The sequence below is a fragment of the Buteo buteo genome, chromosome 22 (genome assembly GCF_964188355.1).
Source record: "Buteo buteo chromosome 22, bButBut1.hap1.1, whole genome shotgun sequence".
NCBI lineage: Eukaryota > Metazoa > Chordata > Aves > Accipitriformes > Accipitridae > Buteo > Buteo buteo.
In genome coordinates this window covers 9,124,749-9,149,074 of record NC_134192.1, presented here as the reverse complement: position 1 = coordinate 9,149,074, position 24,326 = coordinate 9,124,749, and the positions used below count along the sequence as shown (strand labels likewise).

The 24,326-nt window shown below is 47.5% G+C and overlaps 1 protein-coding gene across 1 annotated transcript in view; it reads left to right on the top strand.

The window, feature by feature from the left end:
- The window catches only part of MAMLD1 (mastermind like domain containing 1), an 85,357-nt gene extending 64,099 nt beyond the window's left edge, over window positions 1–21,258 (top strand). Inside the window, exons 3-5 of the mRNA XM_075053715.1 lie at window positions 17,018–17,164; window positions 18,649–18,730; window positions 19,021–21,258. Coding sequence (XP_074909816.1) covers window positions 17,018–17,164; window positions 18,649–18,730; window positions 19,021–20,039 — 1,248 coding nt within the window. The 3' untranslated portion in view covers window positions 20,040–21,258. The remainder of the gene's footprint in view (window positions 1–17,017; window positions 17,165–18,648; window positions 18,731–19,020) is intronic.
- The last annotated feature ends 3,068 nt before the right edge of the window (window positions 21,259–24,326 follow it).

The window sequence follows — 24,326 nt, the reverse complement described above, 5'->3', positions numbered from 1 at the left end:
ATTGTAGTCTGTTCTCCTAACCGAGCCTATTTTGTCCCTCTGACTGCATACTAAAAGGCTTTTACTGCTGCACTAACATTTTCCAAATAAAAACGTTTTTGCCAATTTCTGAAGAAATAGCAGAACAAGTACCACCTTAGACATGCTGGAAGGAGTCCTGCGCCATGGATTATAAACTGAAACAGTTGGCCAGAATAAGGAATTAAAGTAATCCCTGATATTAGGAACATGAAAATGAGATGACCTTCTGTATACGCCCCGGGTGAGTTTCTAACCCAGTTGCACTATAGGCTCCCCTTTATCGCTGTTCCTCCATACCTTTACTGGGCAGAAAACAAAAGACCAGCCATTCAGCTGGGAAACTGGAACACATGCTTGCAAATATGACAGACTTTAAATGCATTGTATTTTTAACAGTAGTTCGTGATTGGAATGACAGGAAGGAAATGAGCAGAAAACATCCTATTCTATCTCTATATAGAATCTTGCTTGTGAAAGATACAGTTACCACAATAATGATCGGATGCTAATTGATTCATTGTGCCGGGAGACAAGTGCTGAGCGGAGGAGCCAGCGGGGTCATTTTCTTGCTCCAACTCCACTTCGCTTGTTTGCTGAGGAAGGGCAGGAGAGGGTTATAAAGCTGCTGCCACTACATTCAGCACATGTTTTTCTCAGCAAAGAAGAGACACTGCCAGCCAAGATCTCTTTCCTTTGGAAATTGTGGCTGGGAAGGGCCCCTTTGGCTCGGCAGACAAAGTGGGCAGTCAGACAGCCCCTTTCCTGAATCCCAGGCAGGCACCAGACGGCTGAAGGAAGAGAGGCACCAGGCTGAATTAGATTGCCTCCTGCTTTGGACAGTAAGGCAGGGAGGCAGGCTTAATTGCTTTGCAGCTGTTCATTTTTTCCCCTTCTCCCTCCCCTGCCCTCCTCTCCCTCCTCCCAGCTGACCCCGGTGGCAGGCGCAGCTCTAGCCCCGAGGAAGCCTCCCCAACCTGGGGAGAAGCACCAAAGGCTTCTGGACTCATTTTCACCAGCCTTTATACCCTTCCCTCAGGTCCAGCAGCGGAAGGGAAGAGAAAGGAAAGCGCTAAGGCAAAAAAAAAAAAAAAAAAAAAAAAAAAAAGGACTCTCCGGTGTAACCTAGTGATTTGTCGGTTCTTTTCTGGGTTAGTTTACCGACCGGTTTCTGAACGCTGCTTGTGGCAAGGGGCAGGCTGGGACAGGGGACAGGCCAGCGATGGGCAGACGTCTCGGGTGGCATCCTTTCGGGAGGGGAACCGGGTGTCATCGCCGGCAGGGCCTGGCGGCCCGTCTGTCCGAGTGGACAAACCGGGAGAGCCTTGGAAGGAGCCCCCTGCAATGTGGCACTCCCCGCGGCAGGATTTACGAGACATTTGAGATTTCCTCTCCGGAGCTGCAATACCCTTTACAGAGATCTCCCAGACTGCTGCCTGGCAGCGTGAATGTCAGCTGGGGTTGATTTGGTGGCGCTCTCACCGGTAAAAGAGCCTCGACGCCGAAATGTGCTTGACCTGACTATTAAAGGAAAAGCTTTTTTGAACCGCGGAGCACTTGCAGGGGTCTCCAGCCCTCAAAAATTGGCTCAGACCAGACTTGCGGATTTGCATGTATCTCATAATCGCAAACTGCCTGAGCCTCATGTTTGTGCAGGAAACAGAGTTTGTTTTCTTAATTGCTCTCACTCCGCTCCCAGATTTAAAAATTTAAAAACGTGTTTCCATGCTTTAGCACCGAGACTGCAGTCGGCTTTCAGCTCACCTGCTTTGCAGAGAGGGGCTTTGCTCGTCTGCTGCTCAGCCAGCCTTCCTGGGTCTGTTCACCTCCAGCAGCAATGTCAAGCTAACCCAATTTTGCAGCTGGTATCGAGTGCCAGAGGCAAGCTTTGTAGATGTCTCTTTAATTCCTGCACTTGTAGAATTTAGTGTATATTTTCCCTCCAGTTCCACTGACTCACACAGTCCTTGGGGGCGGAGGCAGGGGGAGAACAAGAAGGCTATAACCCAGGTCTGATTTACTCATCTGGTAAAGCCAGTCGTCAACAAGCCTTTCCCCTCTCTGTCCACAAAGATAGTCCCTCCCGGGAGTCTGTTTGGCCTCCCAGTTATAATTATGGCATCAGTAGTTTCGTACTTGACTGTCCTCCTAGGCCGACTGCATCTCCTCTGCCGGGGTGTCGTGTCTGGGTGATAGCATTAAAACGTGAAATGCCCGGTGAGCCGACAGTACAACGCAGGGCACGGAGCCCCGTCTTGTTCGGGAGGACGGGCTGTCAGGGCACGCTAATCTCTTTATATGGGACATATTTGCTGCTTATTTTTTATGATAACAGCATAAATCAGAACCTGAGGTGAGCACCGGTGCAGGTTTTTGGCACGTTTCTTTTAAGGCACAGAACTGTAATGGGGATCTTTGCTCAGGGCCACCGGAGAGGTAGCGCAGCTACCAGATGCTTTGGTGGTCAGAGGGATTTGTGTCTGTATGAAATGGATTTAGAAAAAAGGTACGGTAGCATGTAAGTGAGGGGGTTTTATTTTTTTTTTCTGTTCAACATGCAGCCTACAATAGCTCTGCCAGTTAGATTTGAATTAAAACCGGCTCCACAAGGTACAAAAGCTCTCGAGCCTCACCGCCGGGACCGGAAATCCATTGTGGCATCCTGATTAGTGCTGGTGAAATCGGAAACCTTTCTCGGGGCAGATAACAATCTCGTAAATGAAAATATAACCTGTTAATCCTGAATTTTAACAAGGATGGTTATGCAACTCTAGGCCAAATCCAGGATGTGTCCTATCCGTGCGCCCCTTGGTCAGAAAGGATTTGCGGATGGGGAAGGGTGGGATTGCAGCCCTGCAGTACCCTCTCCCCAGAGCACCCCTGCTTTACGCCGGGTTTGTGGCCAGAGGCAGGAGGAGGGGTGCTGGGGGGTGAGGCTGAGCACAGAAATTGGGGTTCACGGGTTGGGACCAACCCCTCTGAAGCTCTTGGCTGAAGTATCTTAAGATGGGGCCTCTATTTAATGTTCCTCCCTATGCCAGTCTCCGCTGCCAAAGGAGGAGTGGTCTGGCTGGGGCCATCCAGCTTTTGCTGTCCCATATTAGTCCCTTTAATTATGGGTAACGTTAATAACAAGTTCCAGGTTATAAATAACTGCAGTTAAAACAAAATGCCTAACGATTTACCATTTGACACCTACGCAGTCTGCCGGAACCGTGGCTGTGCAAGGATTTTTTTCTCCTGCCCTGAATATTTTATAATTGTTTTACAAAGAGCACATGGATTCTCCAGTCATTAAGAAATGCCAACCAAGGTACATTGTGGCACCGGGGAGCAGAGAACAAATAGCTACACCTGTGCCGAGGCCGTAGAGGGCTCTCCTTTCGGACCTGCAGCCACGGTTCGTTTGACTACTTCTGTATATTGACCTTTGTTTTTAAGAAAAACACAAACAATCGGGATTGCTTTATTGTAGGACCCATTAACTCCTTCAGAGACTTTGTGGTGTCTGTCGATAAGAGCAGCACACATGCGGCAATGTACTGCAGTCTGTGAAACACCTCTGCCGCTCTACTACATTTGGGAGTTTGCAGGCAGATGCTGCACATCCCTTACTTTGTGCATTTGGAAGACCCAGTCTATACGTAAAAATACATGGGAATAGGCCTGGGGGCTTGAATCACATTGGCCAAGGAGGTAGGGGCTGTGGGGAGAGGGGAATTCACCTCTGCTTTCAGTGGGGAGGCATGGAGCGCCGTCTCTCATTTCCGAGACTGGCAGTGATGCGTTTGATGTGGAGCCTGCGAATGGAGTTGCTTAAATATAGAAGTGTGCCGAAAAATGTAAAAATAAAAGGAGTGCTATTTTAAGACTCTCGAATCAGGGATTATAAATAGCCCAACTGGTGCGTTACTCCTGGCTGGGTGTGTCGGTCCTAAAACATCACCACAACTGTCGCTTCCCTTTGAAGCAGCTTGTCAGCTAATGACCGCGGCGGTGGAGCCTCCTCTGCCTTCCCATGTTCTCTCGATAAGCACAGGTCAACGATAAGATGCTCTCCAGGCTGACGCGTCCATCGCACGAGCCCTCGCGTTGCTGGCTGGGGGCCGCGAGCACGCACAAATGGAAGGGTGGGTGCACGCTGATGGGGAGGGAGCGCTGCGGAACTGGGATTCACTGGTGGGAGGTAGCAGCATTAGCAGGGTGAAGCGGAGCTCGCTCTGCTGAGTGCAAGCTGTGGAGCCGGGGCTGCTGAACCCCGGATAAAAGGCAAAATAGCTGCGTGGTTAAGCGCTGGTTTGGGACTTGGGAGATGTGGGTTTAGCGCTCTCCGTTGTCAGCCTTCTTCTGTGACTGGTTGGGATTCATCTTCCTGCTTCCATCGTTTAGGCTCCTCCTGTGCCCAGTGGAGGAAAAGGTGTTTAGAGTAATTTCACCTCACCCTAATGTGCACCTCCGAGATGTGATGGGTGGTCTGCGGTGAGGGAAGCCTGGACAACACGCTTGGGCTTGGCCCTTGTCTGCTGGAGGTACCTTTATTCTCCACCTTTGGAAGCAGCAGCAGCTGTGGTGATCCAATATACAAAAGTTTGTGAAGTTGAAAGTCATATAGGTGCCTTAAATAGCCAACTTCTGCCTCAGAAAGCGTTTTCATTTCTGTCTGTTTTTCCAGTGCGGTGGCTGGAAAGAAGTACCTTTGGTGGTTTTTTACTGCCTCAGTACCGCGGGCGAGCGGCTGGGGGACAGGCTCTTCTCTGGCGCCTGTTTCCAAGAGGAATTCTGGCCGACTCCTGCACCGAGTAATGATATGTTTGTTCACAATATATGGAGCCAGGAGACATCTCTGGTGATAGGGATCTGGAGACTAGTAAACAAAAGGAGGCAAGGTTGGAACTGAAACTCTAAGAAGGCTTGTTTGGGTCTAAAGAAAACAACTATAAAACCAAATCATGACGGTGTTCAAAAAGGTCTGCAGCGGTGTGTCTCAGGACAAGGTGCAAATCTATCTGTCAAGCCCCTGCGCTAGAAGGATGCCAAAATCTGGGTTATTCTTACAGGGAGCTCTAAGCAGCCTGTACCCAGAAGGTGGAGAAGAGGGAGCTTGTTGGCTGCTCCTTCTTTTCATAATAGATAGAAATGGGCCAGGAATCTCTCCTGGTGTCGCTGAGTCTTCCCCAGAAAGGGGGAGCTTATTTCTTGTTCTCTCAGTGGAGGAAACCTTGCAAATAGGCTGTGTCTAGCATCTCTAAAAGAAGTGAAACATCCTGATGAAGGTCTGAAGGTTTCCAAGAGTTCATGCTGAATTCTTCCTCTGTAGCCTGCTTGTAATGCAGAGGAGCCGTGTCCTGACATGATGCTCCCCTAGCACAGAGCAAGCCACTTGTATTTTATGGTGATAGAGAAGATGATTTCCATCAAGAAACTAATGGGGACAACAGCAGTGACAAATAAAGATCTTATGGGTTCAAAACCGATAAGCTGACAGCTCCATTTTCAAACCTGGATGTCTTGAACTAACCACCTAGAAACAGCATTTTGGTAATCTGCTGACTGCAGTGGGCACTCCCTGACTATCAGGTAGCCTCTAGGGGACGCGGATATGAAAAGTTACCGTAAGTGCAGGTCAAAAATTAAAGCCTTTGTCTGAAAGTGAAGTTGTTACTTCGGTCTGAAAACGGGGACTTCTCGCATTGCTCGCTGTGGTCAGAGTTGCTCCTGGAGGGCAACAGAAGGACTGATTTAATGCTCCATGTCTTTTTTCCTTTTACGCTGAACTCTTAATTATGCCTGCATTTCACTGCAGATTAGCAGGGAGCGCGGTGCAGAGCCCGAGACCCTTGGGGTGCAGTGAGCGCCCAGATCTCCTCTGCCCTGGCCCTGGGGTGTGTGTATGGACGAGATCTGTGGCTCTGCGAGTACGCACGCACACACCACGCTGTTACGGTATGAAGAAGCTCAGTTTGCTCTTTATTCCTCCCCCCCTTCTTCTTTTCTATAATCATTGCAAAACAGGAACAAATGAGTGTGTCACTTTAAACCATGAAACCACTTAGTCCGTAAAGACAGATTTGGCGTCTTTGTGCTGGCAGTGACAGGCCAGCGCGGAGCTCCATAGTGATCCCACTGTTCTCCCTCTGCCCCGCACCCCGCCGCCGCTCCCCACCCCCTCCGAGATTTGCTCTGTGTTTGCCTGCCTCTGTTTTTGTGGTTGGTAACCAGCAAAAGAATGGAATGGATTTAATGATTTGTTGGCTGCGGTGCCGGCATGATTAAGTCAATAAAGCTGCAAGCTGAAAACAGTGTAGTTACAGTATATGACTTTAACCTTGTTAATGCATGTTTATGTCCTCCTGCCCACTGTATAGCTGTACGTTGCATAAAGAAGATCTGACCAATCTTTAACCCATTAAATAATTCATAAAGTGAGAGCAGACATCAGCTACTTGCGGAGCGGATCAGTAACCATGGGGTCAGCAATAACTTTGGCTCCCTGGACCATATCCAGCATGTTTAAACTCTGGTGATGTCACCAGGCAAGCTTCTAACCTTAATCATTTGGATGGGAACAAAGGGAAGTTAACTGTTGACATGCGGTGTCTCCCCGGAAGAAACACTTGCGAGTGCTCTGCCACATCTCTGCCTCGCGGGGAACGTGGCCCAGCTCCAGCCTCCTCGCTTCTTTTGTACGCTTCCCTCCTTCCTTACGGCAAACGTGTGGCCGGCCAAATGTTCAAAGGCACACGTTTCCTAGACTTCTATTATCTTAAGTGACAGAGGCACCAGAATCCCACAGAATTTCAGGGGACTGTTGGCTGACTTGAGAAGATGGTAATTGGAGGTACTTGGATGGTTTTTTCCTCGGGGATGAATTTTGGATGAAAAGCATCTCCTGCCGTGTAAATGACAGAGAAGGATATACAGTGGGGATGGAAGGGGGCAGAAGCCAGGGATGCGGGAGAGGCTGTGGAGTGAAGCAGGACTTCTCACCGCAGTGAAAGCTCTCACAATAAAATATCAAGTGGGTCTTGCAGGAAAATCCTAGGATTCTCACTCAGAACTACCAGCCAGGCTCTTCTCTTCGCACCAGCCAAACCATGGGGCTGACTTGTCCTAGCACACAGCCCTCTTGACACAGCTCCCAGCTGGGCACCGAGGTACCGCGATGTCCGTAGTTGTTGCAGCGGCTTCTTTTGCTGGCACTTGAGGGGCGAGTCATGGGGTCACAGGGCCTGTGGCCAGGACATGCTGCGCTCCGCTGGTCCGTGCAGCCAGGTTAGTGGCCCTAGGGGCCCATTACAATTTGGTGTGGTTTAGTGCTGTTCTGAGATGCAACCAGCTGTGGCTGGACCCGGAGGAGAGATGCAGAGAGGAGGACACAACAAAATCTCGTATGCAGAGTGAAGCACAAAAAGCCTTTCCACCCCTCGCCGGTGAGCGGCACGGAGCGCGGTTCTGCAGCAGGTCTTTGGGGTCGTAACCTGCGGGCACGGGAGAGGCATCGTTCCAGGAGGCTGAAGACGTAACCCCCACGCTGCCCCGGGAACTGACCCTCATCCTCCTGTTCAGGGAGTAACTTTTAATTCCTTTTGGGGGGAAGCTGAGATGGAGGGAGAAATGAAGCGAGTTGTCCATAGTCATGTGAAGAAACTACGTATGTGTAGATGGAACGGGAAACTGAACCTGGTTGTGTAAGCCCGAGTCCGTACGGCCGGCTTTTATCCTGTGACTCAGTCACAAAACAAACTCGCCGTTCAAGATCATCTCCTTTAGAGGTGGCTTGGGAGTTCACCTATAATGATCCCATTTTCTACGTCTCCTTCTGACAAATTGCTTGCTCACAGCCTCATGGGCTAACCTTCCGCTGGGTGTCCAAAGGGACACTTGCTTGTGCAAGTACAGTCATCGGAGGCTCTTGTGCCCATCTGCACAGCATGTATCCCGGTGTGTTTGCAAACAGATCTCTATGATGTGCACGCCTTCATGTCTAGCACTATTGGGGCTATTAAAGGCACCCAGGTAAAAAGTCTCACACGGTTATTTGTCAGCCAGATGGCTGTGTACAGCAGAGCATATCTCAGAATCCACTGCACCAGCCCAGTAGTGAATTTTCCAGGTGCCAAAAGATATGCACCTTGAGTTGGAGATTAGAACCGGGACCTTCAGTCTGCTGTTGCCAGCATCTGCAGCCAGAGACTGGGAAGGAGACTGACCCCCAGAGCTAGCGCTGATTATTCTCAATCGCTAAGTTATTCCCTGTTGCTTTAGAGGTGTGCTAATGAAGACTCTCAAATTAATTTACCCTGCTTTTTTTTTTTGTTGATTTGGTTTTGCCATAATCCAGAGCAGCAGTCTCTGCTTCAGAGAAGATGCTCCAGAATTTATGGCAAGTCAAATGTGATCCAAGTAGAAATTCCATGTTCCTTTTTCTTTGTTTTTAGCTTGGAACATTGTGTGATGTGCCTGAAAATCTTTCCTTACCGGTCTATTGATTTCAATGAATGAACCCACATACACCTAGTGATGTTTTATTATCGCTCACCCACCATAGGGTGTATAGCAGCTGGTAATTTTTGTGCATTGACTGCATTTTTTTTCTGCTTGATGGAAAACAGAGTCGCTCCAAGCATATGCTAATGCTGAATGGGGGGGTCCCAACTTCTGACCCATAGCTAATATCCTGCAAGTCACATGAAGCTACCAAGGATTCTTGAGCTGGAGTTCGAAATGCCTATGTTATCAGCAAATAAACACCATTAATTGCTTCTAATATGTTATGCAGTGGTTAAATGACAAGATCCTTATTAATATGCGTGTATATCAGCTTTTTCAGTGTGTGTGAGGGGGAGTATGAAGTGGTAAAATTATTTAAAATTAGCGGGGAATATTTACAGGAAGGCATAAAGAACTGTCAGTTGAGGAAAGCAGCATTTTATGTTCTTGTCCCGGATGACCTTGCTCCAAGGACAAATCAGAGCTTGATGAAATGAAGCTGCAGATGGCTAGTGATCTCAACTCTGTAATAATGAAATGACACAAGAAAAAAATGAGACATCTACAGTTTGTAAATACAATCTGAATGGAAGGGGAGAAAAGGAATTTTTAAGGGGAGATTGAGTTGACTTGGTTACAGCAGTTCAGCTTCGGGTGTTTTAATAATAATTTCCATTAAAAAAAATAATGGAATCGCTCCTTATTCCCTATACTCAAGGTCACCTTAATACATTTTTCTTTTTAACATGTCAATATCTTGGTTTTAAAAATTTGATCATGAGGAATACCTAGTTACAGCCTACTTTGTATCCATTATTTTAGCATATTATTTATCACTACGTTTTTTGTAAGTCATGGTGGTGATTTTTGGCACCTGATTGGGTGGACGATTTGATACAACCATTTTAGGTGTTTGAATAGTTTCTTCTATTAGGAGAGAGTAAGCTTGTGAGAGGTTTAATACTGAAAAAGTGATGCGATAGTTGGTGCCAGAGAGTGCTTTGTTTATGCACTTAGATGAGAAATGAGGGGTATATACTGTGGGGTTTTGCATGTGGGCAGGTTTTCATGCAAAGGGCTTCTCAGAAGCAGTTAGGCAGCCAACTGCTATTGAAAGTTAACAAGACTTGGGCATCTGCCTCTGCAAACGGAACCTTTGCATGAAAAGGAAAAAGAAATTAATGGAAACATTAAGTTAGAGAAATAAAGGGATTCACAAATCTCTGTGATGCAGACCAGCCTCACTGCAGTTTGCAGAGCTTTTCAGAAATGGGCAGGTAGAGAACCAATTTCTCCCATTAGCTCAAGATTTCCTGACTTTCACTTTGTTAGAGTGAAATCCTCACTTTTTTTTTTATCAGATCTTTTCTGCTCTCCCCAATACATAAATTCACCAGCCAGTCATTGCATTTCTCTGTAGCAGCTTCTGCCGGGTGTTGAGCTAACCCAGCTCCTTTTGAATCTCATCGACACCTCTGAGAGCATGCCTTGACATAACACAAGGATTACTTGAGTCAAACCACTTTATAGATAGGAGATGTTGTAGTTTGTCATCACAGCTAGCGCAACCTTGTAGAGACAGGCAGAAGGACTACCAGCCGAAATTGGGTGAGATAAATACAGTTTCAGATTATCTCATTGAATTTATAGGCAAGCTGCCCTCCATGGGAACGAGAGCGTGGTGTCAAGGGTTGGAGAATCATGATAGCTGTACAAGCCAAATATAAATATTTTGTTCTTTGCAGAGAATTCAATTTTGGATCTTGACTTTATGTTATATAGACAGGTACAAAACACCCCTCTCTGCATCTGTGGGTGTATACACATAAAAACAGTAACAGATACAGTTTCTGTTAAAGTATGGTGGTACAAAGGCTGGTGGGGATGAGTCCAGCCCTGGAGCGTTGCTCTCGGGTGGAAGAAAAGTGTGTTAACGCTGCAGGTACCCAGGTGCCATTTCCATCAGGGGTCTGCCAGAGCCTCTGTGGGTCTGTAGTCCTCCTGAAAGGTTTGCTTTTCACTTGGGGTGGTGAAGCAAAGCTGTTCTCTGGGCTGCCTTCACCCATGGCCTGGGAGTTCGTCTGGACCAAAGGACCTGTTTGCAGGGGAGCTGCTGTTGCTGGAGTCTTGATCGTGCCTCCTTACAAGCAGTGCAGTCCCTGGGAGGTTGTGTGTGTCTATGATACACCAACTCTCCCATCCGTGTTGTGCCTCGGGCTCTTGGCTGCTCCCAAAGCCATTTCCCATGTTCTTTCTAACAACATGGTGCTGGTAACAGCATCACAGCTTGATTTCAACTTGCCTGCTAAAGGATGCATTTCCATCTAAGGGAAAAATCGCTGTTGCAATAATTCAGTCTGGATTTTGTGTCTTTCTGTTGCTCTGATTGCTGCTGCTCTTCAACAGCATGTCTTGATGGATGAAAACAGCTCTGAAAACAGTGGTAGAGTCTTTGCACAAAAGCTTTAACTAATTTGATTAATTTTTTTAAGAGGGGAAGTGGACTCAGTTTTCATCTTATTAAAATTCTGGGTGCATTTTTAAAAGCACTTTGGATACTTTCATAGGATTTTGTTTTGTTTTGAACAGCATGCAGTATAAGAGCAGCTATAGGGAAATTAGTGTTTCATCTGCTTTGCTTGAAGGGAGGAGACCCTGATACAATTGCTAGCCAGGTGTGGTGATCTTGTCATTGCTTCTAGCAAAGAAGGAGGACTACCTTTGAAGGAAGCTGTGCATGCTCGTGCCGTATGAAAAGAAAGAAAAGCTTGAAAGAACTTTTTTTTTAAACAAAACCGTATACCCATGGATCACTTACAGTCTTCAAACAAAGCCTTTTCCTGACTGACAGCCCCGAAGATAAGCTTAGAAACTTGAGTCTGGTAGTATTTCACATGCTTGTATATCGAGTAAATGGGTGAAAGATGGGTAAAAAAAGATCCACCGAGCTGCACAGTTTGTTTTATCAATGTTCATACATTGTGTTAAAACAAACACGCAAACAAACAAAAAGCTTTGGAGCATTTCTGAACTGAAAGGCTGTTTTATCTTGAAGAGCATCTCTGAATTGTGAGCAGAATAGAGGAGAGAAAAAAGACAGAAAACTTCCAAAGAGCAAATGGAGAGTTTTGATAAAGGCAAGAAGCAGAGGCAAGAAGCATACGTAACCCCTGACTTCTGCCTGAAGCAAATGATCACGGCATCTCACAGACATCACACTCTTGAGTGGGCTGACACGATCATTCTGCCAAACCATGACCCTGGATTTTGTTTGCTTTGTTTGTATGCAATGGCCAAACAGATTCACCATCTTCGTATCTACGTGGATTAACAGCTGTGGAGGCAACGATCCTCCCTTGTAAAGGTGGCATCAAGGTTTTCTATGGGGCCACGCCAGGCTACTAGACACTGGGAGTCTATGTGTGGCTTCTCTGTGGGATCTAAACATGCCATGAAATTCTATGGGTGAGGCAGCTTCAATACTATTAGTGTTTTAATTGCTTAATTTGTCGTATTGGTAGAGTCGTCGTGCCTGGGAGTCTTAGTCCTGGACTTCAGAGCGTGAAGTGCTGCCCAGGCATGCGAGCCCCCCGAGGAGAAGCAGCTCACCTCCAGGACAGGGGACGATGCACTGGCAGGCAGCACAGGGAAACGCAGGGCCATTAGTTTCAAACTAGTATTTGCATTTCCTCAGCAGAGTACAGCACTCCCCATACGTAACAGATGTTCTTAAAATACAGAACAAAACTCGGTTAATGAAACTTCACCCCACCCCTAGAGAATAGCTGTCCCTGCTGTGAATACGGATCCACCCAGAGTCCCGGCCGAGCAGCCAGCGCCTCGGAGCGATCAGTAGCACGGGCTCCTGTCAAGTCCTGTAGCCGTGCTGGGTTTTTTTTTTTTACCATGTGATGTCTCAGTAAATACTTCAAGATAAGTTATCTTTGGTTACAAAAAAAAAACAACTGGTGGAAAAAGCAGTTTGTCCCTTTCTCATATTTACAGCAAACATCTACCCTGAGCAACCCATTTCCTTTGGTCTTTCCCTTTTATGCTGGGTGCTGTGGCTCATTTCAACAACCCTTGTGTTTTAAGCGCTGTAATTACTGGATTCGGCTGGGTGCCCCATTGAAAGTGGAGGGAATATTTCCCAAATCAGCAGTGTCTTTTGAAATGGAGTAAACTTTTAAAGTGCAGGTACTATATGCATTTTTAATGAGACATGTTTCTGTTCTTCCACTGCTGCTAACGCTTTCAGTTAGGAAGTGAAGTTCTTCCCCGACTCTGCAAATATCTACCGAAATTTGCAAAGCTGCCTGTCTCTCTCTCAGTAACCTTGCTGTGACCTGGTTATCTGTTAGAACCACAAAGAATTCAGCCTCTAATTAGTCCATCTGTTAACTATTGAAATTCATGGCTTAGTTTTATTGTCTGGGTCTGTAACATAATGCTGAATGGTCTCACCTGGCAGCTTATTTCTTATAAAGCAAATGTGCCTTTCCAAGAGCCATTTTGGTGCAGATAACTGTCTTTTCAGCATTGGACAAATGACTCTGTCTAGCAGCCTGCAGTCCCCTTCATGCCCTCACTGAAATAAATTGTACATCTCCAATAGCTCTGGGCTTAAGTCAATACAATTTAACATGTACATTTCTTTGTTATATTCTTTGGAGTTACACCGTAAGAGCAGATGGGAAAGTCTAATAATGATAAATGAGTTTAGTGTTTTCACATAGCCCTAAAAAACAATGAATGCTCTTTATTAAAGATTAGAGGGATTTTTACATATTTGCCAAAGAGCGATTAAAGCTCTAGCTCAGATCCTCAGAAAGTCTTGCTTTTAAATTCTTTTTGGACTGTTTGTTAATGAGGATTCAGAGGAATTAGGGGCCATAAATTTCTTCATTCTCGCTTAAGTGAAGCCACAAAGTGATTACTGGATATGTAACTAAGTGCTGAGGACTGGAGTTTATCAACCGCGTTCACACAGAACAATTAATCTCCGTGCTTATTTACTTCAGTTGTACATCTTGTACGTAATCAGATGATGGGGCTGGGCAGGTCGAGCTCATCAGTGGATTTTTAGAAGGATGTAGATTCATAAGTATGCGTGGTAGGTCTCAGTGGGACTGTTCGCACACTTCGCATTAAGTGTGAGCCCGAATGTTTTGTTGGACCAGACCCACGCTCACTACAATTGGACACAGTAATCTGCAGATGCGTTTGCCCAGCCTGAACAGCCTGCCATTGTGCACCGGCTGGGCGGCTGGGAGGAACTGGTTTCACTGGGCTGTGCAACGGCTTTTACAATTACCGTCCGTGGCGGAATACTGACACAAACAGTATACATTCCTGCAAACCTGGAGCCAGATTCTTTTCTCCTTGCTCTCGAAACTAGTGCATGAGGTACTAAGTCGAAACTGTGAAGTTAGCCCCAGTGCCTTTTTGAACAGAAATTGCCACATTGGAAAGCCCAGGGAGTGCTGCAGGAGCTCCGGACCTGCTGTGCGCCAGTTTGCCTAGCAACAGAAACACATGCTCTCAAACACATGCTCTCCAATTCCAGGTCTGTGTGAGGTGCCGTTTGGTTAGGGATTCTGCCCATTTGATGCTTTAGTATGAGGTTTTGGAGGGAAAAATGGAAAAAAAACTGATACCTGCGTGCAAACACGTTTTTTTTAAAGTTGAAGAATACAAATCCCCCGTAGCCATCTGTACCCTCCAGTGCAGCTTACGGCTGGCTCAGCCGCACGCCCCTCTGGGTGTGAACACCAGCTTCCATCGTTCCCGACTTTGACAATAGAATCCTCCTCTCTTTGCTGTCTTCCTGGATTTTAAAATGGGATAGTCCAAACTATAGACAAGTTAAGATTATGGCTTGTTTGGCTTGGCCTTACTGTGGGAAGGAAAGTGATTTTTCTTGGGGAGTGATGAAAAGGAAAAATGTTTGAAGTTCATTAACCTTTGGTACAGATAGCAGTGTCCTTTAGACTACACCAGAGCTATTCTTAGTCATGACGTTTAAGTGGTTATTTTTTATTGTAAGGGAATACAGTAGTTCCCACTAGTGGTGAAGAGAGAGAACTTTTTCTTTTTTTTTTTTTTTTTTTCTTTTTTGGCTTAACCTAAATGTGAACTGTAGAAGGCAAGATTTTGAATTCATTCTTTGTCTTCCCATCTATGCTGTTTTGACCTAATTTCCCCAAAAGCAAAATTTATATCTATAGATTGTTTCTTTACTGGCTAATTAAGTGTTATCCAACTTTGCTCTGAAAAACTCAGCAACCCTTTCTGTGTATTTGCAAATGAACTTTGCTGATTGTCATTATTGCTATAGGGTGCCTGCAGAAAATCCCATATAATTAAGCTGTTGTACTGCTACTGCACAAGAGCAGCAATTAGTAATGTGATTTACACTTCTTTACCATTAATAATATGGAAAAATCAACATTATTTTCTTGATGATGTTTAGAAGAAATTAGAATGAGGTGGACATGATTAGGAAAAGAGACTTTAATGTTATGACTTGTTAATGCAATAGCCCTGAGCAAGACATCAGAATGATTGTCCTTGCACTAAACTCATCTGCTTCAGTAAGCACAGACCCTCTGCACGCAACAAGACAAGTTTGGAGGAAATTGGATAGATGGCAGGGATTTTGGTGGTATGAACATTTCAGTGTCTTTCATGTGCAGAGTACACAAACTGAATCCCTCCACTTTCAAATATTCCCCTAGAGGCAATCTGCATTATTGAAAGCTTAACTATGGCTGCAGAATCCCGTCTGACATGAAAGCAGAGTGCTAGCTTTACATGAACTTTCATATTTACATGTGTAGTAAATCATATTTACTTTTTTCCTCCCCTCCCTCTTCTTCTGTGGGAGAGAGGGAGTAAAATGGGTAGGAGGGAAGGGGGAGGAGGCGAGATGTCCGGCAGAATTGTAAGCGAAGCACCAGTAATAAAGTCTAGTCTTATGAGACTGCCCATGAATAGGAATGATAATGAGAGCAGTGATGAGCTGCAGGTTTGTGTCTTTTAGTAAATTATCTAGCAGGCATTTACATTTCATCAATTGTGCTTTTGCATAATAGACTAAAGTGCTACAACAAAAGGAGGCACCATAAAAATTAGTAATTTCAGTGACCTTCTTGGTAACCGCTCTTACAAAGAATATCCTGGAAGGAGTTGGGTGATTCCTCACGGAGAAGCTGCTGTGGAAAGGCGCCCCGGGCCTGAGAAGCCTGCCCGGTGACAAATGCCTCTCAAGGCTTTCTTCTGGCCCCTCTGAAACATGGCTCGTATCCTGTTTTCTCCATCTGAGCATGCTTCTAATTGTCAGATGTCAAAAGGCAACAACCATTTTCTTCTTGCTTATCTCCTGATAACATTGATTCTCAAACAAAGGATGTGGGCTTCCATTCTGAAAACAAAGGAAGCATGGCCCAGCTAAGGATACTGGATATAATATACATACTTTTCCGTGCCAATAATAACAAAACATCATAAGTAATATAGAAGCTGGATGTGAAAATGGAGAAGGGGGAATACACGGGTACGGCTGTGCCTGGGTACAGCACTTACAGGATCACTTCCCTCCTTGTCCTCAGTGAGGCCTTGACTTCTTTCCTCGTTTTTCTGGATTTCCCTGACTACCTGCCAGCTCCTAAGATGTTTAAGCTTCAGTATTTTTAAATTTTTTTTTCCCTTTTGGGTTGTGTCTTCATGGTGTTCTTGTGAATTTTTTTTTCTCTTCTCCGCACAATGCTCTTTCTTTGGAGGCAAGTCCTCAGCTGGTGGAATTCAACTCAGATCTTGCACTGGGCACTTACAGCCAGGCCAGTTGCACCAGCCAGGAAATCAAGCCCAGTGCATTACTGATTTGTGCCCAGCCATGACCTGACCCTGCATTTTTGCATGTTCTCCTCTCCTTTCACAGTTAGCTCTCCTTGTTTGTCTGATCATGGAATCCACAAGAACCACCTCAATCACAGACCCACGTCTTCTCATCTTTCTGGGTCCCTGGTCTGATGGCACCTTTTCCCCTTTTCTGCCTTTAGTTTGCTGTTTTCTTCTACTGTAGGCTTCTCCTTTACTTTCAGCTGACAAATCCTATCCTGATGCAACTTTTCTTTCCTTATGTCTTTCAGTGTAACAGTTGGGGAACTGGTGGGAAATGTGATGCTTTACTCACATCCCTTCTGCCAGCCAGGCAGCCATGTGACTTCAGTAATGGTAGTGAATCAGTCCCGTAGCCTTGGGCTAGTCACAAAGAATTTTGAATTAACCTTTTGCTTCTCTCACTTCTTCTTGTGCTGATCCTCAAAAATCAGAGCAGACCCCTGCCCCTCACTGTCCTCACCGTGACATGTGGGTCCCTGTGAATCCACAAGGTGTTTTGGCCTTGGGAGAGCCAAAGACTGGAGAGAGGGCATCGGCAGAGAGGATAAAGGCTTCTGTTGTTACCTCCCTGATGAGATTAATTTTCTTTTTTCATCTTTCTTGGCAGGATCAAAATCCTGGAATTGTTGCCAGACTTCAGGAGCCGGGCTCCATCCCAAGCGGAGGCTCCGTGCCGGCACCAGCCACGGTGAACGGGTACACGATGAGGAACCATTTACTGAAGCAGCAAATAATGAAACGACAGCTGATGCAGGTACGATGCCGAGTGCCTCTGTGGGTTGCTGTGCTGTCCACCTCACTGGGAGGGACAGGACTAACTGGTATGGGGAAATCACCAGTCAGCGAACGCTAAGGAGTGACCCTGGAATTGCTGGGTTGAGTCAGACCAGGGCTGTGGCGAGTCCAGGGTGTCATGCCCAAGAGAGGCCGAGGCCAAGTGCTGCTCAGCCGGTCCAAGTGCAGATCTGCCCACTCGTATGCAAGGGAAGGATTCAGTCACCTCCATATCATTGCTGTCATCCTTGGTCAGCCGCAGAGTTGGGCGGGAGGATACAGAGAAGGGAGGCTTGGAGAGTGAGTCAGGCCCAGGGGAGATGTTCTCCATGCTTGCCTTTCTCTGTGGTTCCCTGGGGATTTACTGGAGCCAATGTTAGACTCCAGTTTGTCCTGGGCTTGGCTGGACTCTAGAAGCCCCTGTACGAGGTTTGTAACATGCTGTGTGAAGGAGCAGGGATGGGGGAATCCCCCAGAGAAGTTAGGCGAGGCAGCACTGAACCTGTGCCTCTGACTTTCTGAGCGTGCTGCTAGACTTGGGTCAAGGAGGCTCATTTCTTTGGATGGGAAATGAGAAGTAGCTCAGTAAAACCCTCAACAAAGCATTTTCCTGCTCATTGATCAAACTCCCTTTCAAAACCAACTCTGCCTCCTTGTCATCAGCTGGCTTCAAGCTTATCTGTGCTGCTCTAACCCAGCGGGAGCCAAACCTCAGCTTCCACCATCCACGGAGAGTTCCCCTGTCCACAGCAGGGCTGCGAGGGTGGCGGTGGGTTCTGGGGTTAATGGTGGGAGACGCAAATCGGGTCACTTGGAGAAAGCCAGCAATGCCTCGCTCAGAGAGCACCTCCTAAGGATCTCTGGCTTCCTGCGGTTTGCTGCTGTGTTCCGGTTAGAAGCGGCAACCAGCACAAAAAGGGATGGTACGCACGAGCAGAGCCGTCCTCCGGACAGGGTAGTGGCCACCAGCAGTCTCCGGTTTGTCAGCGTGTCCCTGCAATGCTGCCACAGATTCTGTTCACTAATAGACTTTTGGGCACCTTTTGTCCCCGGATCTGGTACTTCAGAGAACGCGTCCGCATAGTCAGCACGAGAGGCGCTGGGGAGACGCCAGGATTCCTGCAGCCTTCGGCTGTGCTGCACTTCGCTCCTAAGCTGGTGAACACGCGGGTCTCCATGTTCGTCCAGCCCTCCTTGGGCCTTGGGCTGCCTGCACAGCGTCCGCTGAGGGCTGCGCTTCCTAATGCTGGGCTGGTGTCGGGACATCTTTGCAAGAAGGGGCGTGTGAGCAATTAAGATGCGGTCTGAAATGAACTGTCTGGGCTGAGTCTCATCAGAGGTGTGTGTGTGTGTGTGTGTACGGGAGAGGTTGTTAATGATGACAGTGGCTACACTTCAAGTGTCTGCTGCTATGCTTGCTTGACAGGAGACTGCAACTTGACTATTATGCGCCTTGTTTTCCAGGAAAAGCAGAGACAAAACATGCTGGGAGTAACATCTGAGCAGAGGAGTTTGTTTGCAGCTCAGCAGATAAATCAGTTTCAAGGTAAGGAGGGAAACGGTGTGCTATGAAAAGCCTCGAGGAGCCAGGGCCTGGGCTCTGATTAAATACAGTGTGCTTAACGATTCTCTGCCCTGAAATAAAAGCATTTCACATTTTATTGTGTGTCATGAGATTCGCCCATTTCCCTATCACTCCAGTAATAACTCTGTTACGACGAACACAGAGGAGAGGCCCATGTAGTGAAAGAGAAATGGAGCAGCAGCCTTCCAGGGCTCTGCCACGTTTCCAGGGCGAACCCGCGCTCACCAGCTAACGTGTCTCTTTGTACGCAGCCGTGCAGCAGCCCATTCCCGCGGACTGCAGCCAGGTGATGCCAGCTCCTCCGCCCAACCACCGCATGCTGCCGTCTAACCCAGCCATGCTCCAGAGCACCTTGGGCTCTGGCATGGCCCCAGCCACCGCCAGCCAGAGCAGCGGGACGATGGTGATGATTCCGCACAACCCCGGCAAGCAGCAGGGGATTTTTCCGCCTAATTCTGACTTTAACATCCCGCTGCGGCCGAGCCAGAACTCGCTGGGCATGAACTCGGGGTGCCAAACAGTACATAGCCACTCTGCCGTGCGGCCGGGAATGCCGATGGCAGGCTTCAGCTCTGGTTCCTTAGCAAATCACTCTGCGACTCAGCAACACTTGCGGCAGCCGAGTATGCCGAGAATCCCTAACGTCTACCCCAACTCATCTGCCCAGATGTGGACGCCGACCGCAGTGCCAAGAATGCCAAATCAAAGCCAAATGGATGCCGGCATGCAGCAGTTCTCCGGTAACGCTCTCTTCTCCAAACAGAACGTGCGACCGAGCGCACCGGGTCAGCAGTTCTCCCAGCAGGCTGTAGTGCCGCCTAATCAGATCGCTCCCGGCGTCCAGGTCAGACAGATGCAAAAACTGAGCATGGGACAGTCTGGCCAGGGCTTGAGCTCAATGAGTAATCAGAACTTGAGACACAATTTAACCAGAGGACCGTTGCCAGCTATGAATGTTATGAAATCAATGCCACAAGGAGTGTCCGGTTTTAACCAGCTCAATCCTGCCTCGGGCCTTGGCCCGCCAAGCTACCCTTCCACGGGCCAGCCGCCCGACGCCTTCAACAGGATGAGCGCCACGGCCGAGCTGCCGCAGTATGACTTTGTGTCCCAGCACGGCAACTCCATCATGCCCGCGAACTGCAGTGACACTGACTTCCTCGACTCCCTCATGAAGAACAGCGGCAGCAACGACGAAGAGTGGTTGAACAATCTGACAATGATAGACGACATTTTGGGACAGCACGCTCAAAGCTCCGGACACGTTTAGCTCGGAGAGAAGCCGTCTCGTTGTAAATAACGTAGGTATGGCTTTTGAACAGAACAGACGACCCGTGAAAGCCACCGCCTCTTTCAATACAGAATGAATAGACTCAGCCAATTCTTTGCCTGCATCAAAGTTTAATATTGGCAGTTTTTCAGATGACTGTATATATTTGAATATTTTGTAAATTATGTTTTCCTAAACCTTAAATGTAGAAGTATTTATACTTCTTTGCTGGACTGTTTGTAAATAAATCTATAGCATAACTTTTGGTTTTATTATAGGGATTTCATTATACCTTGTTATAAATATGCAAATAATATTGTTAGTTTCAGTAATACTGTGTATTACAGCATAAAATACTTATGTTTTTGACATAACTTAACACATGAACTAGGGGTGTCTTTGCAGCCAGACTAAGCAGAAATCAAATGTGGCATCTGTTCTCCCGTACCGAGAGGAAAGGTTGAAAAGTTGCTTTAAAAAAAAAATAGAATCCACGAAAGGAGCTGCCGATTCCCTCGTAGCTCAGTCTTGCAGGCCGATTCTGGTATGTAGGTCCCATCCGGGCTCCCAGTGCGTTCAGGGGTCTGACCGCAGAGATCCATTTGCAAGATCCCAGGCACGTTCTCAACTTGATACACTCCAGTAGGTCGAGTCGACACTGCCAACGCGCCGTCCGTTGTCCCGCCGTAAGTACGCGTGTCCTGGCGATGTTACAGCTGCCGACCGGCGTGTGTGCGCCCGTGTGTCGCGGCATCGCGGGCAGGCGAGGCGCTGCGCTGCCCAAACTGGGTTACACTGGAGAGGAGGTGCCGGGCAGACCCTGCCAAGCCTCCCTGGCGACCGTACCCTTCAGTGAAAAGGTAGCTCTGGTTTGCGCACCTCTGCCATGTATATTTGTAGTGTACAGGTGATTTGTTCCTGGTTTTAAGGCTTTTCATAATTTCTGTTTTAATGTGAGACTTTTTTCAGGGGAAAAGTCTATAAACATTAATAGTTAATTTTTGATGTTTTTCTGTCGGCTACTATTGTCCTATGTATATTTAAGAGTCTGTTTATAAAAGATTCACTGTACTGTAAACTTCTTAAAATGTTCATACTTTGTGTAATCATATTTTAATAGTCACGTCATACTTCGCAATACATTTGTAATATAACGTCAGCTTCAAGCACAGAATGTTTTTTTCTTCATACCATAATAAACTGCCAGGGGAAAATTGCATATACTTTATGTGCTCATTTCTCAGCTACAATGTTTCATACCTGCAGATATTTGAATTAATTCGATTTGTCCAGGATGCTACAACGTCAATCTAATAACATGTACAAATACATGTGTGCTGTCAGTAGAAGAAACGGGCTAGACGAAGAATTGAAGCAGGCTTTAATTTTATTTTAAGATGGGATTTCTTAGGCCCGCTCTCCTTTTCCAGTATAATTATAGGTGAGCATGAAATTAATCTCTGTTGGGTTTTTTTTCACGTAGCACCATGTTTATCGAAGTGACAGTTCCTGTTTCTAAATGCCTGTATCAGTTGGCCCATCAGAAAATAAAGCGTGAGGCGGTGAGGAGGGCCGGGGGGCTGCGGCACAGTCCCACCTTGCTCGTTCGGCGACGCCTGCGAGGGCGGCGGTGGGTACGGCATCTCACTCCTTCGACACAGAAATCGTCTGACGGGAGAGCTGGTGCCTGCCCTGGGGGAGCCGAGGCTGGGAGGAGGGGTAGGAAGGAACAGGAAAGTTTTGGTAATCTTAAATAAATGCACAAATAGAATCTGTAGCTAAAATTGCCTCGTTTAAACGCAGAGCCAGACGCCACCCCAGCTTCCTAGGGCTGGTGGAGAAGATGTGTCAGTGCTCTCCTTTGTCCCGGGCACACTGTGGGCAGGGCAAGCCTGAGGGTATCTCCTGGGGGATCTCCCTTGAACTGGTCCATGCTGGAGGGAGGGCTTTGGCAAGGTCATCCCCACCCTGGAGCGGGCCCTTCTGGAAGCCCGTTCTCCAGAGATGGATGGCAGAAAACAGCTCCCGAAGTCAAAAGTGAGAGGGGCCCGTCAGGGTTTAAAGCAGTCGGGTACCAGCTCTGCTGCCGGCGCTCGGGTGGGCAGGAGACCTCTCCCAAGAGCAACCAGCCCAGGCCGTGTCGGAGATCCGTCTGGCTTCGTGATGCCAAAGGTAGGTCCTCGCGGTGCAGGGGGCTCCGAGGGGAATGACCCCTAACGGGCTTCATCTCGGGAATGGCACCTACTGGTGTGAAACCAGGGCGAGGAGGAAAGAAGCCAGTTTTTCCAGCGAAGGAAATCAGCCCCACCAAACAATTGCCCAAACCAGGCTGTAAAACGCGGCAAGTGTCTGAATGAGACAGACATGCCGACTCGCCTCCAGACAGCGGAGAGGGGGAGAAATGCCTGCGAGTACGTCTGTGGCGAGGACAAAGGTGAGTTTGTTTGGCTGTGAAAACTGGCACCGTTTCAGCAGCTTTTCTGTCGTGAGCTGTGTCCTGCCAGGGAGCAGCGCTGGCTGCGGCCGGGCCCTCGCTGCTTTATGGAGCAGCGGGTCTGACCACAGGTCTGGGAGCCAGCGGCGCCCGACCCCCTCCGGGTCAGCAGCACAGCAGTCACAGATGGCGGAGAAGGCTGCTGCCCACGCGCTCTTCTTTAGGACGTTAATAAAAGTAGCAAAAATGCCCTCTTTTCATGCTTTTTGTTTGTGTCAATGCACCTTACGGCTTTGCCGTTCTGCAGAATTTGGGTTACAAGCACTGGGGGGGGATGTCTACAAAAGCCAACTGTTTCCCACAGAATTTATGGAAAATGGTTTATCTTGTACCTGTGTGGCGTACCCACTGGTTTTCACTCTGGTTTCTTTTTCTAGCTTTTGAGCTGGTAAAGCTTTTCACCCCTCCGTATCCCAGTTCCTCACGTCTCAAGAGGGAATGATGATCCTTCCTTGCCACAGAGGTGCCGTCAGGAGTCAGGACTGTATCAAGCTTGGAAGAAGAACAGGACGAAGTAGCAGTATTATCTTGCTGTCTCTGGTTGTAACTGCTGATTCTCAAACATATCTTTTCGGGGGTTGGCACATAACCGCAACGGCCAGTGTTCTGCTTGGGTTGCAGCCCGGCGACTGGGCTGCTGCCTCTCCCTTAGGCCAGCAGACAGCCCGGACTGGGGCAGAAAGCGCGGGGATGTGCGGGGTGAAGGCGTGATGACCGCGGGTTTCAGCAACTGGAGCACTGCAGGTCGGTGTCAGGCTGTAAGAGGTAATGCCTCGATCACAATAAATTGTCCGTTTTGTTCTGCAAAAAATACCTTTGTCTGTACTTTGCCTTCCCCTTGTCTTCTCTCCGTTTGAAGTGTGAAAATGCCCAAAGTCTGATCCTACCTTCGCTTTCATGGTCCATATCACTAAGGCGCATAGTTACAGCTAGCGAGGGCGTAAGACTAAACATATCTGCACGGTTCTCCAGTTGCATTTACTGGACTAGCAGATCACACCACAAGGTGTACGTAGGCTTACGCCGCGAGCCACATTCTGCTGCTTTGCACGCAGCATAAACAGAATAGGTCTCCTGAAGGCAGCGGCGTAGCACGGGATTTACACAAGCATAAATAAGAGCAGCATCTGGTGCTGTGGAAGTGCAAAATGAATTTGGATTTCTAAAATAGTTACAAGGAATGAAGTGTCTGACAGCACTCGCTGTTGAAAGCTATCATTTATTTCCCAAACAAGTTACGTCACCAGACTGCCCTCATAATTATGGTCATGAAAACAGAGGCAAGGCAGTAAGCTTTTTCCTCCTGGATTCTAAAATAACATCAAATGCCTATAAAGGCCAGAATTTCCAAAGACCTGAGCTCACTAAAAGCCCGTCTGTCTGAAAGGTTAGTAGCATAGGTAAGTCGGACTTATTACAGAAAAATTCTCTTTGTGGATTGTATTAATCTAAAGCGGCCCATTTTTTACAAAGGCAAAACAGAAAAACACACTCATTCCTATCAGAAAGCACACAGGGAGTGCCTAGGAATAGATGTCATGGGAGCCTGGATCAGGCAATTTCCCTGGGCAGCCTAGCCCTGACTTATGCAGAACCTGAGCTCTGCTGCTCGGTGGCTCTCCAGGATTGATTACATGTCTGTCTTAAGAAGCTTTCAACAAAGGAAGCTGCGCTGATGTTGAAGTGTAAGGTCAAGTTCTCCTCTTGTGTAGGATGTTGTAAATCAGGAGCTATTCCGCTGCCTGCACCAGGGTAACCCCTGATTTACGCCAGCCTGGGAGCAGAAGCGAGCA